General features: G+C 42.2%; 1 protein-coding gene across 2 annotated transcripts in view; it reads right to left on the reverse strand.

Moving 5' to 3' along the window:
* The window catches only part of BRAF (B-Raf proto-oncogene, serine/threonine kinase), a 60,961-nt gene that overhangs the window by 26,607 nt on the left and 18,948 nt on the right, over nt 1-15,406 (reverse strand). Inside the window, exons 4-10 of one of the 2 annotated variants that reach the window (XM_083572328.1) lie at nt 14,627-14,730; nt 13,531-13,633; nt 10,789-10,937; nt 8,854-8,970; nt 5,970-6,129; nt 4,363-4,399; nt 1,984-2,103 (exon numbers count right to left, since the gene is read on the reverse strand). In XM_083572328.1, the coding sequence (XP_083428454.1) occupies nt 1,984-2,103; nt 4,363-4,399; nt 5,970-6,129; nt 8,854-8,970; nt 10,789-10,937; nt 13,531-13,633; nt 14,627-14,730 (790 nt within the window). The remainder of the gene's footprint in view (nt 1-1,983; nt 2,104-4,362; nt 4,400-5,969; nt 6,130-8,853; nt 8,971-10,788; nt 10,938-13,530; nt 13,634-14,626; nt 14,731-15,406) is intronic. The other variant, XM_083572329.1, reaches the window with a different exon arrangement.

Here is a 15,406-nt window from a genome sequence, read left to right on the forward strand (position 1 = left end):
TATGATGCCGTTCACATGCCGCAGTAATGCTGCCTGTTGACTCACAATTTGCTCCTCCCCTGGTGTGATTGTAATGAAAAAGCCATGAAGCCTGGGCTGTCATTTCTCCCAAACCCAGGATCGTGGTTGTTTCTCTTGAACAAACCAGTGTCGCAAACCCAAGGTTTGTTTTTGGCTTCATGTTCATAGTTTATGAGACATCATGCTAAACTAAGTTTTATGCCTTGCTGGTCCTGCTTGTGCCAGGGTAAGAGTGATTGGGCAGGATGCACTAGATTGCTGTTCTTTCACAGGGAGTCATTAACCGGGATTTACCTAGCAGGCCCAGTATCTATTGGGATTTGAAAATTTGAACAAAAAGCTCTGTGTGGGGAAATGAATGTGTAAAATTACCATTGGAAATTGCTATTTTTTTTAACAAACTGCTAACTTGGTCTGAAGTGTCATCTTGACACTTTCCAGGAGTGTTGGACTTAATTTAAAAAGACACAGAACTATACAATGCTAATCCTACAGCAGGAGGGGACTGCTCTTATTCACTTTTTAGAAGTGATATTATCTCTATGGTCATAATTAAAACCTAAAACTTTTGAAAAAGCTGCACTAATTATCACAAAACATAAAACTGGTTAAACTATATCTGGTTAAACTATTATGAAAGCTACGAGTGAGATCCAATGTGGGTCATACTCACAAGTAAACTAAATGAAATCAATGGACTCCAATAACAAGTTCATCAATTTCAACAGTCTTACTTTGAGTGTGACTTAGTTGGAGATCAATCTATACATTTTGGAAATTATTTAGCAAATGGGGTGAACTGCCTATTGCTTCAAGATGGAAGCATTCAGATTTGTGTATCACTGTTTTTGTATGCGTTTTATGGCTGTGCACTGCCACATCAGAATCATGCTTCAGTTTAACATCTGGGCCACAATCTAGTAGAGAGAGAAAAATATCACTAAGCATGCCCAGTTCTGTGCTAGATTGCAGCCCTGATGCTTTTGCTTAGCAAAATTTGTTTAGAGGCAGCCAAATATCTACAGACTTAAGTCAAAATGGAACTTGCTTGTGCTTTAGTACACAAACCGAACCTGATTTCAACTGATGTCTGCAGAGTTCTGTAATATATTCCATTAGTATCCAGATTAGTCACAGCCCAAACATATCATCAGTGAGATAAATTATACTAGAAGGTAATTAATTATATACTGAAGTGAGTTGTCAGCAGAATTGTTAGTACTTTGCAACAGTTCTCTGAAAGACAATATTAATTGAGGAGTTCTATCTCAAGCATTAAGTTGAAACTGACAGTCAAGGAAATTAGGAATATCAGTCTCCTCCAAAATCCTGCAAAGCCTTAACATCAGACAGACAACAGAATGGTTCTGCTGGAACCCCAGCTAGGGTTGTCAACTTTTCTACCAACCTTCGCTCTTGTGACTTTAAAAGCAGGCTGATCTGTTGCCAAGAAAAGGCTTAACCTGTTAATTTTGGCAGATGCAACCTATTGTTAAAGGTACAGGAGTAGGCTAGGCTGTTTTCTTTGGGGTGGGTGAAGTCAGTTGGCAGCCTTTAATAGAGGAATCTCTTGGAGTGCAAAATAGTTTGTACAGATGTTAAGCGTTTGCAGGACCTCTCCTATCCTCATTTCCATTGCAACTAGAGACCCTTGCAACAAGCAACACTTTTTGAAAGGCAGCATGGAAAAAACATCGTCTCTACAATGCTCTATATCCAACGCAGAGTAATTTGTGAGTTTAATAAGGGTGAGTGAAAATGGGTGAAAAAGCACATTCAAAGCATTCCAGCCAGGCCAAGCCAAAAAAACACAAACAAACCCAAAAAACAAAAACAAAAAAGACAGTGTTTTGATAAACTCACACACTTACATACACACGCTGTGAGGGTGAGGCACAAACAGCATCTGTGGTTTTTATTTAGTTTGATTTGGGTGAAAACGAGAAAGAAGAGCCCAACTACCTCTGAACACTGGGCCAGGCTCAAAATCAAACACTATCTCACTGGGGACAGAATGGAGGAGGGGACTGGGAGTCCGGGATTGGTATTTCCGAAGGCAGCGCATCAGCTGGTTCATAGGGGCTGTTAGAGAGAAAGAGACGGGCAGGCAGAGACAGGAAGACAGACACACAGAAGAAATGAAAGTCATGGGACATAACTAAGGTGCTTTGACTCCTAGGCATAGGTTTATGACTTTGCAGGGGAGAACCCCATATGTCTACTTTTTTTTGTTTTTTTTGTTTTAAAAAACACACAAAAAAACCAAAAACAAAACCCTGAACAGCATACTTTCAAATGGCAGGGAATTGCTACATATTCTCAGATGCCCAGCAGAGAGCTTATTGACCAGAGTTTTAAAATGACATCATAGTACACAACATTTAAATGTTGGGACAAAATGGGCAAAACTGTTCAAAAGCCACAGCTACCTGGACATACACAATAGTCAAAACGGGCAATGTAATTAAACTGGTGGGGTTTGCGGTTTTAATTCACACCTCTGAACTCAAAATTGCAAAGTAGTAGCCAGCTTGTCAGATGGAACCAACAGAAGAAGGAGGAAATCCTGGCTGAAACAAGGTTTGTCTTGAACGCTGAAGTCGTAAATTGCAAATGGGATAAAAAGAAAGGGAGGTGGTGGTGGGGGGGTGGGACATAAAAGAAGCTATGGAAAGCGAAAAGGCCGGCTGATTAGGGACACATGCTCTCCTGCATTATATGGCAAAGCCCATACTGCGCACTCAAATGATGACGAGCCAAGTCAAAGCCTTAATGTGAAGCCTGGCAGCCAGTTAGCAAATGGAGCTCTAACCCAAACAGGTTTTGCAGCAGCAGCAGCAGCAGCTGCCATAAGCACGTTTGTTACAAGGTGGGGAAAGGATATAAACACACAGCGCTGGCTTTTACTCTCAAGAGTTGGACCCATTCATGAGAAGTCAATTCAAGGCTGCTTTACTATTTTACTGCATGGGAGCATCTTAGCCACCATACCTGTTGTCCTGGATGCATCCAGACTGAGGAGCAGCAGCTAGATGTTCAGTTCTGTATTGGCACATCAGCTCCTATGGTGCACCGGATATACACACCACTCCCTTTTAACTAGCTGCCTAGGCAAGCTCCCTCCGTGGCCCAGTTGAGAGTGGCAGTGTGGCCCTGCCGCCCCTGCTTTCTTCCACCCTTGTCTTATGCGGTGCACTCGCGCAAGCACCCAACAGCGCCTCCTTAACGGCAGCTTTGTCACTTCAAGCCCCTCCTTGAGCATGGAGACAGCAGAAGGGATTCTGAAGGCACAACTTTCTCTGGGGCTGTTGCGGGCTCTTCAGACTCCCAAGACCTCCTGCAGAACTTCCTCTGCCTCCTATTCCCCCGTCCCCGTCTCTTCCCCCTCCCCTGGTTGCTGCCACACGTGGCCCAGAACCCCAGAAATCGCTGGCCGCTTACCCTGCATCTTCCTCCTCTGCCCAGTCCCTCAGTCTCCTGCCCATCCCTGACATCCATCTTAAATTGGTATAAATATGCAATCGGGAACAAAATCAATCAATCTATAGGCCAAAGCATACCTTGCTCTCAGACAAGGCACATGTGTCACGGCAGAAGGCTTCCTCAACTCTGTCTCTCACAACATAGAAGGGAATGCTTTCTTTAGGCTGTATTTGTAAGGATTGGTTTCAAAAAAATTATATATTGGAAACATTAAAGCCAGGTGCCCTGTTTATTGGGAGCTTGTTTTAAAAATATCTCAAAATATGTGTACATCTGATCTATTCTACTACCAAGAAAGTTATGGATATGCTAAGGACTGTTGCATTCTCAACAGTCACACAGATCAAGCCTTCGTGGTTCTGAATACCATGGGGATTTTTCTAGGATGCTCCCATGTTGTAAAATTAGAGAGGAACAGTGCTCAGTATTCTGCTCACAAATTGTGCTGGCTGACAGGCCCCTAGAGAGTCCTTGTTGTGTAGGTGTTCTGGTTGTATATCAAGATAGATGGGTGGCACGTTTGGCCTTTTTAAGATAAAAGGAAGGTAAAGAAGGATAACTTTACTGAAGGTCAGTTACCTCCTACTATTACCATCTGATAACCCACTTTAGAAAAAAACGCAAAAAACACTGGCTACCACTTTGCATGATGTTCTCCCCTCCTCTTCGCCCACAATGGGAGTGAACCACTAAAACTTTTCATCAAACAAACTCAAAGGTCATGGGACAAGCAAGCGCAGCTAAATTTCACTGTTCTGTTTACATTTCTCTCTGTGTCTGTATTTTGCAAAAGAAGGTGGAACAAAGGGGAGGGGGCAAAGCAATGCATTTTTTATGCAAGAGAACAAAATCACTTACCTCCCTCTCCTCGCAACCCTTGATCTCTAATCAACTCCTACAAATCAAAAACAAAGCTGTATGCATCTTATTAATGCATTACTTCAGTTGCTTGTCATAATTACGGTGATAGAACACAAATATAAGAAATGTCAACTGACAACAGTTGCATAGATAAAGAAGATGTTTCCTCCTGTCCACATAATGGTCACTTGCCTGCCAATACCTGCCCACGCATAGGGCCATTTGAACTTTGCTGGGTATGGCAAGCTAAATGTATTAGCAAATAGGGTCTAGAAGCAGCTGGGAGAATGACGCCAGAGTCATGTCCTGCTCTAACAGATAGTCTTAAAATATTGTTCTAAAAGAGCAAGGGAAAATGAAGACCATTGATTGACACTACAAGGAGAACGATGATCATCAACTAGCAGTGTTAAATAGGCAAGCCGTTAAGTTTATGGACCCACTTCCACTACAAACAAATAGCAAGCTTCTGAGTTAATACAGATTCATCAAGCAAAATAGAAGTGGCAACTAATTCTGTTTTGGGATGTCCTAGGAGAATAGCATGAGGCAATACCAAAGGATTGCAGGCGCCTGTATGCTCAGGGCTATATTCAACGTCATGCCAGTGGATGTGATGGCCCTTCCTCTCCTCCCACTACCCCCCAAAGCAGATTTTGAGGATGTGCAAGGGGCTGCAGGTAGAAGGAGTGGAAAGGGAAGTCCATTGTGAAACTAGATCACCATGGTTGGCAGTCATCCACAGTAATTTTTAGCTGCTGTGGACCGCACACATAAGATCTCACTACCTACCTTGGACTTTGCATTAGACAAATTTAAATAATTAGGGACAAAATGTTCCAGTCAAAAATTTGTTCAGGCCATGAACATGCACACAGCATGTATTAGAACACATTAGAACACATTCACCTGTTCCATTTAGTAACAACCACCAAGCTGTAATCAAAGGGTGTGAAATAGCTGGAAATCACATAGTGTGAAATCACATTGCAATTGTTTATTTTTACCCAGCCATGGCAGCCAAGCTGGGAAAGGATTATTTTTTCTGTATTTATCCCTCCCCATTCTGAAGGCTCTGGGTGGGTAACAAACAATAGCGTCTCACCCATTTATGTAGTCATGGACACAGTCTGCCAGACTATCACAGGGTTGGCTGTCACTTAAATAGAATATGTGAACTTGCCCATAACACCAATTCCTGATATTATACATGGGGACTGAAAACTCAGGCAGCATGATGTATTAAGATCCATCACTGTGTATGTGAGTTTGATCATCGGAGATAACGCAATGCATGGCTCAGGATCTGCAGCCGATTAACAAATATCCCTTTCCTTCTCCTCCAAAGAGTTCAAGAATGGACACACACACACAGTTAAAAGACAGTCTTAATTCTCTTTCCAACCCTATACACCCACTTGTTCCTCCACCCTTAGAAGAACAGGAGGTAGCGGCAAGAAGGCTCTGCTGCATAAGCTGGGAGAAAGGACTTATCCAGGTTATCAAATCCTATGGCCCATTGTTTGCCCACCCCTTCCTCAAGTAGCATAGCAAAGGAAAAGAAACATTCGGCTTCTAAAGACCAAGCTTAGGTGGCAACTTACATCAATGTTGACAGGCTCTATAGTATTGATGTGCACGTTGGGGGCAGATGAGGAACGGTCTCGTTGACCAAACTGATTCCGATGGTCTTCGTCTGCTGGTCGGAAAGGCTGGGGTATTGGAATGGATTTTGAAGGAGAAGGACCAGGGAGAACTGATGGGCTGAGAAAGTCAAGGCATAAAAAAGGTTAAGGTCTGCCAGGATCCCTAGTTATTGCAGAGAAGATGCAACTGGGACCATCTCCACCCACTTGAATCTATTTGCCCACTGAGATTTATTTAATTTATATACCACCTGGAGGTCTCAGGGTGGTTCACAGAGAAGATCACAATATATAAAATTGAAATAAAAACAACAATCCAATAACCCCCCCAAAAAGAGCCACATTTTAAAAGGGTATCAATCAGGTCAACCAAAGGCCTGGTTAAAGAGGAACGTTTTTGCCTGGCACCTAAAGGTGTATAATGACGGTGCCAGGCGAACTTCCTTGGGGAGAGCATTCCACAGATGGGGAGCCACTGCAGAGAAGGCCTGTTCTTGTGTTGCCACCCTCTGGACCTCTCGAGGAGGCGGCACACGAAGGAGGGTCTCAGAAGATGATCTCAGGGTCTGCGTAGGTTCATACGGAAAGAGGCGGTCCTTGAGGTGTTGCAGTCCTTTGCCGTTTAAAGGCTTTACAGGTCAAAACCAGCACTTTGAATTGGGCCCGGAAACTAATTGGTAGCCAGTGCAGTCGGACCAGGATTGGTGTAATATGCTCAAACCGTCTTGTTCCATTGAGAAACCTGGCTGCTTAATTCTGCACTAGCTGAAGTTTCCAAGCAGTCTTCAGAGGCAGCCCTACGTATAATATATTGCAGTAATCAGAATGTGTGGCTCTTCCATGCCCCCTGCCCCCTTCTGAGGTAAGCCTGGCCTCAGCATCTGACACTTTGGGCAGCTGCCAAGTTCTGGTGGGTGCTGATCCTGGCAAAAGATATTCCCTACCCACTTTTCTGCCCCCCCCCAACATCCTAGGATCAGTCTTCCAGAGTGATTCTGTACCAGAGCACTGCAAATCTAAAATGGTGGGCATGCCATGGCTGTCTGTGCTTCCGACAACTGCTACAAATCCTGCCCCAACCCTGGCTGATATCACAGAATACGGAACTGGCTTCCTCGGTTGGCTTCTCTTCACCTGTATTTTGTCCTCGGCTGAAGACCAAATCTGTGGCTCTCTATTACTTTAAATGCTTTGTAAGAACTTTGTTTTGTTACTTCTTTTTTCTCACAGGCTTCAGCTAGTAAGACAACTGTGACTGTTCCTGGACTGGGGGGCAGCATGACCACAGAGGTTCAGACATCGGTATCTTAAAGATGGGACTACTACAATGCCACTCTACTGGGGCTTCCCTTGTGCTCAGTCTGGAAAACAGCAAGTTAGTGCAATATGCTGCAGTACTATCACTTATAGGAGTGAGAGTGTCAGCAAATTACACCTGTGCTCAAAGATCTGCACTAGTTGCTAGATCACCACTGGTCCAAGTTTAAGGGGTATATAAAGCCCTTAATAGGTTGGGACCAGTTTACTTCAGGTATAACTCTGATGCGCAGAACTTGCACTTCTAAAAGTGCATCACAATCTTCATTCTACATTTGTCAAGAGTCAGGCCTTTAGTGCTTTGAAACACCTTGCCAACTGATACTAGGCAGGCCCCATCACTGTATTCTTTCAGACATCTGCTTAAGACATTTCTGTTTTTATTCAAGTGCATGCTTGGTTACAGGTGCTGTTGTATTTCATTGTTTTTAGCAGTTTTTAAATGTTTCAAATATTTTGTTGTTGTTTTTAAGCTACATTTTTATTTCAGAGATGTTTGCTGCCCTGGGCTCCAATGGGTGGGACATAAATTTGATAAAGACAATAAATAAAAGAATTATTTTTTACTCTTGAGTGTGCTTTTTTATAAATTGTTTTACTGATTATTTAGGCGAGTCAACTTGAGCACTTCTTTGGAAATAGAAAGGTAGGATAGAAATTTACCTCAAAATAAGTCTACAAACACACACACACACAACACCATTCATGGTGTCCAAAATGATGAACCAGAAAGATGAATGATGGCATCAGCCCTGCACCTCAAATATGGACCCTACTAGGGTACATGCAAAATGTTAAGTAAAGACACAGTTGCAAAAGGCTTGTATGAGAGGGCAGGCCTATCACATACAGAAGTACATACCTAAGCTAAACACTGTGAAGTGCTAACCAGTTTTCTGTGGTGTCCGGATCTGGAATTGAGGTTAACTAAAACCAGAAATAAATGCTTCCAAAATTGTCCTCCTGGCTAAGGAGGAGGAGGAGAGGTGACGGCAGAGGTGAATCATTCTTGAACTTCCCAGTGGTTCATGCGTGTCATGTTAAACCGTGATTTGTGAACACAGCCACTGTGTCAGGGGAGCAATCTACTCACAAACAAAACTTGGGAAGGAAAAGCACTCAAGCTCCACTTTGGGCCAATGTAGAATGCTACAATAGCAACCTCCCAACAACTTCTGCTTATACCAATCAGATCCCTTGAAAGAAAGAAAGGTTTCTCATGCCAAAGCTGACCTTTGTTGAGCAAACTGTTTAAGCCGAAGCATCTAGAGCAAGCAGTAAACAGCAGTACTATAACCGAGGCCAGAACAAACAGATGAGTAAGGATGAATAAATGCTTCACAAAGTTTTCCTCATTACTATCGTTATTTTCTTAAGCCCTTGTATAAAAATCACTCAATTTCTATTCATTATATTGATATAAATGGGTGTAGACACCCAGTTCCCCTCCCCCTGAATCCCAAGCCCCCCTTTCAGAAACTACAAACCCACATTATTATTAGAACAGCAGGATTTAAGAGCATACCCAGGCGAATCTGAGGGGGCCACTGAAGTGTATGATCCGGATACTGGGGTCGTCTCTAAGGAGGCCTCCTCTTGCGGTATTGGGTGATGTTCAAAGAACTTGGAGACAAACAGCAAACTGTGAGGCAAAAACAAAGAAAAACCTAACTTGGGCAAGACCCAGAGGTTTCACAACGTAAAACGTATGAGGAAGAAAACATCATAGGTTAAATTACATGTTTCCAAGAGAAAAGACGTTGAAAGGTGACACTACAGTTTTGTAACAGTTAAGGAGGAAAGTCAAATGTCAGCGATTTGAAACATTTTATTTAGATCAGTTCTTAGCATTGTAATATAATGGCAGGACCCTTGCTTCTCTGAGATCTAAGCTGTGTCCTGCTTTTCCATGCATCAGGTGCAATGCTACACTTCCAACAGGGATTTTGCTATAAAAAAGCGGGGGGGGGGGCAGCTCCCTGTCCAGTTATTCCAGTACTCCCCAAAACATTCTGGCACATTTGCCACTATAATAAACTTAAAACTGCATTTCCCCACCTCCTCTTCCTATCATTGGCTACTGCTGGCAGAGGAGTACACAATGTGACATCACCACAACCTGGCTAAGTATGCTGGATTATTTGGAGGGGGAAAAGGGGCTGGCTTCAAACAGGGCTGCCATTTTGGGCCTCTGGCCCAAAGCCTAACATTTACGTTCTACACTAAAATACAGTCAATTCTTTGAAATGCTATTCAAGCAATATTAAGAAGCGGCTTCTAAATGCAGACAAGCAAATCAGAAGTCGTTCCTCAAAAATATCTGTTCTGCCATATGAGCATTTTTTTAAATGGTTTTGCCAATCTCTGATAAATAAATCAGAGAAAGGCTTCATTTGTAGTTTATCAATGCTTGGGCCATAGGCTGTTCACATATAAGGTGGATTGGGTACAGTACACAAACCAGCAGTATAAAATACTGCATAAAATCTCATTACTACCTAGAATCATGTATAAAACCTACATCTTAAAAATTCTGCATAAGTATATATATGTAGTATATATAGCACATGTTGAAAGGGTGAAAATTAAAACAGATTTTTTTAAAAAAACATTAGCCATTAAGAACAATTATGGATAAATAAGAACACCCTCAAAGCAGTCAACTGCAATTTCTTTAATAACTCGTTAGGATTTTCACTGTTGCTAGGCCAAAAAGAGAGACTTTGTGGGTTACCCTACAGTCAGTATCCAACAAAAGGTAGAAAATCTTTTGTGAAATGGTATTATAGATGGGGCAGAAAAACTGCTACTCAAAGTTTTGTTTTCCAACTTGGCAGCAACAAAACAAGTAGTCAGTTTATGAGGATAATTTTATTTCATTTTCTATAGTCAAGTACAAGAGTCTACATATGAATATGATGAACTGGTTTTTAAAACTTGTATTTTATTTTATTCTTTAAGAAATCAAAACCCTGTGAGGTTTCCCACCACACTTTTACTGCCTTAGACTCCTTTCTTGAACTCTTGAATTACTTTTGCCAAAGATAATCCTAGTTCACACAGAAAGCTTCAAGGGACAACCAACAGCTTGGTCCTATTGTGCCAGCAAAGAAGGACAGTGGCTACGGTGCAAAGACTCGTGGGCAGACACCCTACCGCATAACTTGGCCTACACTGCATTTAAAGCCCAGGCACATTATACTGCGATAACTGTGACTGTCAGACTGTGTAGGTCATGCTTAAAGCTTTCATTTATGGGCTCTCTGGAGCACAGGGCATACTAGTCACATTTGCCTAATTCTGTGGGAGAGGCAGCCTAGGTGGAGAGACGTCCCCTTTGCATACAAAGGATGCCACCACGGCAATATCAGTACAATACACTCGTGTGCTGTTGTGACCGCTTATGTGTGCAGATTCAGGGAAAGAGCATTTAAACTGCAGAGGAGTTTTGATTACTTACTCAAGCTGATCATAATTCACGCACATCAACGGCACCTCTGTACTACAACGCTGGTGAAATTTGTATCCACAGGTCTGACAACGGAACCCCTGGAAAAGCAGCTTTCGACAGAAGTCGCAGAACGCTAAAGTGAAGAACGTCTTTCGTACCTAAGCCATCAAGAAAGCAGGCATGAGAAACAAGGCCCTCTCGCGCCCGCTAAAACTGCGATGTCATCTCGTCGGAAAAGGGCCGATTCAAGCTCCTTTTAAGTTAGATCAAAGGTATTACTCTAAAAGCCCTATGACCGAAAAGAGAGCTGTAATCCTGACAAACGGTTTGCTAATTTAACTGACAGAAGAACCCCCACAGTTCTATTGTGTATAATAATAATTTAGTGCATATTAAGTGCAATACAAAACCTTTAATACACATTTGTGTTTACAAAGCAGTAACTCAATTTTCATTGATGCCAGAAGATCTGCCCCTTCTTGTTTTGCGCCTGCCTTCATGCAACTTTACATTTCACGTTTCTATGGCAATTTTACCAAGAAACAGTTTATGAAAGAAAATGGCTCCTGATTTTTCAAACAGAGAACCATCACACGTGCAAGGTGACCTAGTGAAATCTGTCTTCTTTCTGGAGCAGTTTGTGAAGAGTAGGTAAAAGTAAAGGGACCCCTGACCATGAGGTCCAGTCGTGGCCCACTCTGGGGTTGCGACGCTCGTCTTGCTTTACTGGTCGAGGGAGCCGACGTACAGCTTCCGGGTCATGTGGCCAGCATGACTAAGCTGCTTCTGGAGAACCAGAGCAGCGCACGGAAGCGCCATTTACCTTCTCGCCAGAGTGGTACCTATTTATCTACTTGCACTATGATGTGCTTTCTAACTGCTAGGTTGGCAGGAGCTGGGACCAAACAACGGGAGCTAACCCCATCGCGGGGACTCGAACCACCGACCTTCCTATCGGCAAGCCCAAGGCTCTGTGGTTTAACCCATAGCGCCACCCGAGTCCCTTGTGAAGAGCAAGGTCGATGTAAATGATATAATACCATATCAGGCAAAGCCTCCCCATTTCTAGCTACACAAGGGGAGCAGGGAGCTCCCTGCTCTTACAGAGTTCCACCTGCCAGAGCTAGCAACTAACACTTGCACATTTGCCAAGTTCTATCTAAGCTCTGGGCACTGTTTTTGTTTTTTATCAAACAATAAAATGAGGATGCGTTTCTTTTAAAAATCATTATAGCTGAAGTACTCAAGTAGAAAAGTAATATCAAAGGTTTAGAGATTTGCACATTTTATTTAGCAGAATCTGAAAAGATTTAAAATTGGTAGAATGCGAAAGGCAGGTTAGGTAGCAATGTCTACTTAAAGCAAATAAAACAGACAAAATACTTTAAGAGGATGCTATCCAGAGCATTTTTATGCAACTATCCTCCTTGGGTTCCAGTGAATGAAACAAAAATGAAGTACCAAAGCTGTATTTTTAAGAAGGCCTCTCCATATAATAAACCTAAGACAGAGACGTCCTTTGGTGAAAAAGCCATCCAGATAATTTGCTTCCACCAGATTCCACTTAAATTGTCATTCCTTAGGTCAGGTTGTCTCTCAGCGCTGGCATCACTGATGCGACCAGCACAACTCTGTAACAGGTTTATTAGTTGCCTGCTGGTGTGCAGCAAGCAGGAGATCACCAAACACATTCTTTTCATAACACAATAATATATAACAAGCAGATTTTTGCTGCTCTTTCATGCTCCGGTGTATTTAAAAATCTGGTTCACATAGGCATTTTATTAAATTCCCCATGAGAATGCTGCTATTTCTAAAGAGCCACACTTTATTTAATGACAAGTAAATTGCTCTCAATCATGGACAATTTACATAATTCTTCCTGCAATTATGGCTTCAGCCTTGAGATTACAATGATATGGAAGCAGACTGCATGATTAAAATAAGCATGCAAAATGAACTAAAGGTCATCTCGTCCAGATCCTACTTTAAAACAAGATTCTAAATACATTTGGGCCATTGATTTACCCTCATCATACAGATTACGCTTATAGTCTCACCATTATTCACCTAGAAGTATTGTAGATTCATCTGGAGGTAGAACCTCCACTCAGCAATAAGTACAACGTTGCATACAATTCACCCCAATCTGCATTTCACAATGTGGCTTAACCAGGCTTGTAAGAAGATACTTGTCTGCTTGCCTGTGGTGAGTGAGAATTGCCTCTAGGAGACTAGGAAGACAAACTTGTATATGGGGGGAAAAAGTTTTTTTATATATATACTGAGTTTGCTGAAATGTACAAATGGCTATCAGGTGTGTACACATGTAAGAAGGTGGCTGTAGCGAAGGGGAAATGTGTCGTTTAAAACACAAATATTCTGCTCAAAAGCAGCAGCTGTCTATGCCCATAGCACAGCTATTTACTCTGTGAAAACATTTTTTTTAATTTATATACTGCCCTCCAACAGAGAATTCCAAGGCAGTTTACAGTAAAAAACACACAAAAATACATAACTTTTCAAAAGGCCATAGACCGTTTAATTAGCCAAAGTCCTGGGAGAAGAGGAATGTTTTCCCCTGGCGCCTAAAGATACATAATGAAGGCACTAGGCGAGCTTTCCTGGGGAGAGCATTCCAGAAATGGGGAGCCACTGCAGAAAAGGCCCATTCTTGTTCTGCCAATTTTTCTTTTCAGAACCTAATAAAACCAGATGCAACACCAGCAGGCGTTGTCGGAAAATACTTACAAAGTTGTGTGTCGTAAGAGGTACATTCTCCAAGACTTCCACATGCAGTTCTTCGCCTGTGAGCCAGGAAATGTCTGTATCCCAGCCAATGGGCTTTTTCTCTCTGCAGTGCAAATGAACTCCATGAGCAGATATGGGGGGGGCAGGTGGAGGACAGTAGTTCGGATTTGTTTTTAAGCCTTCCATCGTTAGAAGCTTCAAATGGCAAGTTAGCATGGATTTATCACAACTGTGCTACAAATTACAAGATAGAGACTTAACTCTCTCCCGCAATTCAGATCACAAGATCTAATGCAGGAATGAAGAACTTTTTGCCCTGCATATGTTATGGCTACAGCTCCCATCCCACTTGCTGATGGTCATGTTGGATAGGGCTGCTAGAAGCTGGAGACCAACAACATCTGGAGGGCCACAAGTCTCCCATCCCTGATACACAGCATTAAGGAATGGATGGCTCTTGAGCTCCACAACCTAAAGTAAATCTCACTGCTTTGCTAGGTAAAGAATATTTCTCGGGTATTTGCCTCCACTATTTAAAAAGTCTGCAAAAAGTTTAGTTAATGAGAAGGGCACAGTTTATACAGAAAAATCAAAGGGAAGCAACTGGGAAGCTGTTAACTATCTACTATATATTTGTTTGTATGCATTAGGACACCTCTTAAGATGTCATAACCAAATATTGAATGATAATTTGTGAGATCAAGAAGCAGGTTTTCTCCTATGTTTTGATACAAACGGGTACTGTTTTGAATCAAGATGGTGGACTGAACCTTTCAAAACTGCACATATGTTTTTGGTTTCTTAGAAACCCTGAGAAACACCAGGTACAAGGCTGCTAGTATACAAGAGAGAGCACTGTGAGCAAATCTACTAGCAGGAACAAAGAAAAGGATTCTCTCCCACCCTCAAGCCACAACCACTGCTAAGGGGCATAGAGTGAGATTTTGCCTATGCTTTGGAAAACAATTTGTTTAAAATATGAAGTGAATTGTTTTTATCTTGATTATTCATGCACTTAAAACACCCAGAAAGAATCACTTTAGCAATCATTCCCTCTTCAACTCCTACCCCAAACCATACTACATACAAACCATACCCATCCTGTATTCGGTAAACTGCACAGCACTCTGGGATGAGACCTCTCATCATCAAAGCTTTCTTTAAACTGTCACGGACTGTAACTCCACATCTTGCTGGAACCTGCGAAATCAAAATAAAACCATCAGCACTACTTCAGCTTAATGTATTTCTGAAGCCTTAAAAGCATGCTGCAATTTACAAGTGGATCCATGTGAGCATCTACTTCAGAGGTCCGGCTCTGGGTGCCCCCAACATCAAATAAAGAGAGATGGCAACCAGAAAGAGAAAGAGAAAGAGAAAGAGAAAGAGAAAGAGAAAGAGAAAGAGAGAGGGGCTTCTCAGTTGTGAAATATCCTGCCTAGCAAGACTCACCTGGTTGTTTTGGGTACCAGATAAGGTATTTTAAAAAATTCTCCTAGCAGTCTAAAAACTGTGTTTTTAAAGTTTTGAATTGTAACCCACTGTTTACATGCTGATGATTTTTGGCCATGCTGTGAATCTGTCTTGTCTTGAAAGGTTTTGTAAATCATGCAGAGATGGTTATTGGGCAGCCTCAATCAATGCTGTAAATAAATAAAAGTTCTACTGAACCTGACTGGCTGGTGTTCAATGGTATACTGCCTCTAAATATGGACCATCCATCTAGCTATCACAGCTGTTGATAGACCCTTCACAAATTAGTCAAAACCAGGGATGAGAACCTGCGGTCCTCTGTATGTTTTTGGTCAACAACAATGCCTGTCACCCCGAACATTGCCTCTGCTGGCTGGGGCTGACGAGAGTTGGAGGTGAGCAA

This window comes from Podarcis filfolensis (genome assembly GCF_964270895.1).
Source record: "Podarcis filfolensis genome assembly, chromosome: 10".
Classification (NCBI taxonomy): Eukaryota; Metazoa; Chordata; class Lepidosauria; order Squamata; family Lacertidae; genus Podarcis; species Podarcis filfolensis.